The 3,349-nt window shown below is 44.1% G+C and overlaps 1 protein-coding gene across 1 annotated transcript in view; it reads right to left on the bottom strand.

Moving 5' to 3' along the window:
• Positions 1-3,349, bottom strand: part of Col22a1 (collagen type XXII alpha 1 chain) — a 214,016-nt gene that overhangs the window by 138,318 nt on the left and 72,349 nt on the right. Inside the window, exon 12 of the mRNA XM_029554999.1 lies at positions 1,902-1,940. Within this exon, the coding sequence (XP_029410859.1) occupies positions 1,902-1,940 (39 nt within the window). The remainder of the gene's footprint in view (positions 1-1,901; positions 1,941-3,349) is intronic.

Raw genomic sequence — 3,349 nt, 5'->3', positions numbered from 1 at the left:
CTTATTTCAGCCTGAGTGTTCTTCACTATTTAGGTTTTCTGAATTCATTCAGAAGTTTATCCCTATCTTCCTTCAGTTCTTTGATTTCTTAGTTTGTGTGTTCTTTAAATTCACTGAATTCTTTTATCATGTATATAATTTTTCTTTTGAATTATATGTCCTATGTTATCTCTAGGGGGTTCTCATTGTTCTCCTCTACAGGACTGTTGGTATTTTGTGGGGATCTATCATTTGAGTTTTTCATATTATTATTTTTTCACTGTGACTTTGACATGTGGATTTCTTTTGTAGTTTCTAATTCTTGTGTGAGACTCAAACCTTCAAGTTTAGGTCTGCTTCTGTTTGCGACCTTTATGTGCCTTTGGGGTTTACTTGTTGGGCATGAAAAGCTCATTGGTCTGGGCTTCAGGCTCTCTCTTTTGATTTTATATTGGAGGGCCAGATGGCTTTCATCCTGCTGTTCAAGAATTCCCACAGAGGCCCAAGTTTGATGAGGATCAGATGCTCTCAGTCTTTCTCCTAAGGTCTGGATCTCTCTAGTCAGCAGACACAGTGCAATTTGGGAAGACTGCTAGGTAGAGGTAGGATTCAGGACTCTCAGGAAGTCAGGGAAGGAGGCTGGTCTCAGGAATCCAGGTTGGGGATGGGACAGCCAGGGATGAAGGCTGGTCTCAGGTATGCAAAGGCAAGGTGGTAGAGAGAACAGGCTTTGAGGGCTCCAGGGAACTAGACTAAGGATTTGGGTTGGTCTGGGTGCAAAGGATCAGGAAGTAGTGGAGAGTCTGGGCGAAGAGGGTAGTCCAGAGGCCTGGGGAGCCGAAAGAAGAAATGGGCTAGTGCTCCTGCTAAGGGGAGAGACAGGGTGGGGGAGCTAGGAGGGTGAATGAGGTTGTGGGAATTAACTTGATGTATGTTCTTAGAGTAAGCCTTGATAGAAAATTACTAAAGAGAGAGGTGCCTATAGGGATGGGATGTCCACTGAAAACTGTCTCTGTTATTTCACAGACCAGCTCCTCACTGACATAATGAGCTGTATGCAGAGAGCGGATGCTCCCCTCCCATGATGGGGCAGCCCTTGCTTTTCAGTTCTCCTTATAGTCTACTATCTACAAGGATTTCCTTTCCCATCTCATACTCCAGGGTCTGCTAAGCTGAGTCTGTTATGTTGAAAGAAAAAGAGAACACAATCTTCATAGCTGGGGAACAGGTCAGGCCTGCTATGCCCTTCCAGTCTCCCCCGCCCCCGTTTAGTCCTGCTGTCACAACCTGCTCTGTCCCTCATCACTTTCCCTTTAAATCTTCTGGCACTTTCCCAAATTCCTCTGGATGGGCCCTTCTCAGATCATCTGGTGCCTGCTGTTTAAGCATCCTGAGCCTCACTGGCCACATACAGACTTTTCAATAGTTCCCTACCATTCTACATGAATCCTAAACAAGCTTTGATATCTGATGTCCTGCCTGGTGGTCCTCAAGTCTCTTTCCTGGCTCTATTCCCCACCCCTTCTGAATGCCATGTGGTGCTCTCTGCCCTAAGCTTTGTGAGTCAGCCTAATTTGAAGTGAGCGCCGAGTGCCGCCTTCCTGTCCTGTCCTGTACCTGCCGGGATGTCCTGCCACAGACCTCCACTTCCAAATGCTGTGCCGGCGTCCTCCTCGACAGTGAACTGTCCCATGAGCCCAAGAAATGCAGACCCTGCTTCTCACCTCTCACAACCACCTTTCACTGACTCCACCCAATCACTTCATGCTGTGTCTGTTTATGCTTCAACAACCCAAGTCGGGACACAGAGAGGTCAGCCTGTGACCAAGGCACCGCTTCTCAGCACTCAGATTCTTGGAAGAGACGTGAATTCACATACCACATCTTGTGCACTGGGGACACACCGTAAAGGAAGAACGCACCTTTTCACCCTTTTCTCCTTGGACAGAAGGTCCTCTCCCCTAGAGAAGAAAAACAAAAGACACAGGTTCTGAGGGGTGTCTACATGGGCATCACCCCAAGACTCAAACAACTGTATTCTTAGCTCTGACTGGAGCCTCTGACAGAGAGGGAACTGTCATCGTTGAGTGTGGATTCTCATGCATGTCCTCTCGTTTAATTTTTCCAATAATTCAACATTATGAATACTATTTCTTGTTTCCATATGAGCTTTATTAGAATATTTATAATTCACCTAAAGTGTCTACTTCAATAATCTTGGTGTATGTACAGAGTTGTGCAATGTTAATCACAAGTAACTTCAGAACATTGCCATCCATGCAAAGAACCCACATCCGTTAGCAGTTGCCCCTTTTCCCATCCCCAGCTCTAAGCAAACACTAACTTATTTTCTACCCTTATAAATTTACCTGTTCTAGCCATTTTATGTAAGTATGACACACAATAATGTGCCCATCAATGACTGCCTCCTCTCACTTAGCAAAGTCTTTGAAACGTTGGCCCATGTTGCGTCCTATAGCAGAATTTCACTTTGTTGCAGATTAAAATGGGGAGATGTGGATGCTGCACACCTTACTCGTCCACTCTTTTTAAATTTTATTTTTTATTTTTATTTTATGTATATGAGTGTATTGCCTGCATGTAGGTAAGTGAACCCGTGTCATGCAATGCCCACGGAGGACAGAAGAGGCCATCAGATACCCTAGAACTGGAGTTATGGACAGTTGTTAGCTATCATGTGGGTACTGGGATTCGAACCCTGGTCTTCTGCAAGAACAGTCAATGTTCTTAACCACTGAGCCATCATACTCATCCATTCTTTATACAATGGTTCAGTTGTTTCGACTTAGGGCTATTAAAAGTAGTGCTCTAAACATTTGTGTTTAGGTTTCTGTGTAAATGTATGCTTGCATTACTTTGGAGAGTGGGATTGAATTTCTGATCATGTGGTAACTCCACATTTAGACATTTAAGAACTGCAAGACAAAGACTGTTTTCCCCAGAAGCCTCACTGTTCCCCACCAGCAGTGTGGGAAGGCTCTGTTTTGCTACATCACTGGATGTTCTGGCTTCATTGGGAGAGAGGTACTCAAGACGGTAATCACTGCTGCTGAGTTGTTCATTTCTCCTCTAAAGTCTGTAAGTTGTGTGCCATGCATTGTGAGGCACTGTTGTTGGATGCTTATGTTTATTGTTATATATTTTAAAGGACTGACCCTTTTATCATTATAAAATATCTCTATCTTGTTTTTTCTCTGAAGTCCGTATGCTCTGACAATAGTGTAATCTGTATAATTTTTGTTTTCTGCTTTCATAAACATATTTTCAGTCATTCCCCTCTCTGTCTCTCTGTCTGTCTCTCTCTGTCTCTCTGTCTCTCTCTGTCTCTCTGTCTCTCTGTCTCTCTCTC

The sequence above is a fragment of the Nannospalax galili genome, unplaced genomic scaffold (assembly GCF_000622305.1).
Source record: "Nannospalax galili isolate Female #2095 unplaced genomic scaffold, S.galili_v1.0 scaffold525, whole genome shotgun sequence".
Lineage (NCBI taxonomy): Eukaryota > Metazoa > Chordata > Mammalia > Rodentia > Spalacidae > Nannospalax > Nannospalax galili.
Note: the sequence above shows the minus strand (reverse complement) of the source record. Positions and strands in the feature narration are given on the sequence as shown.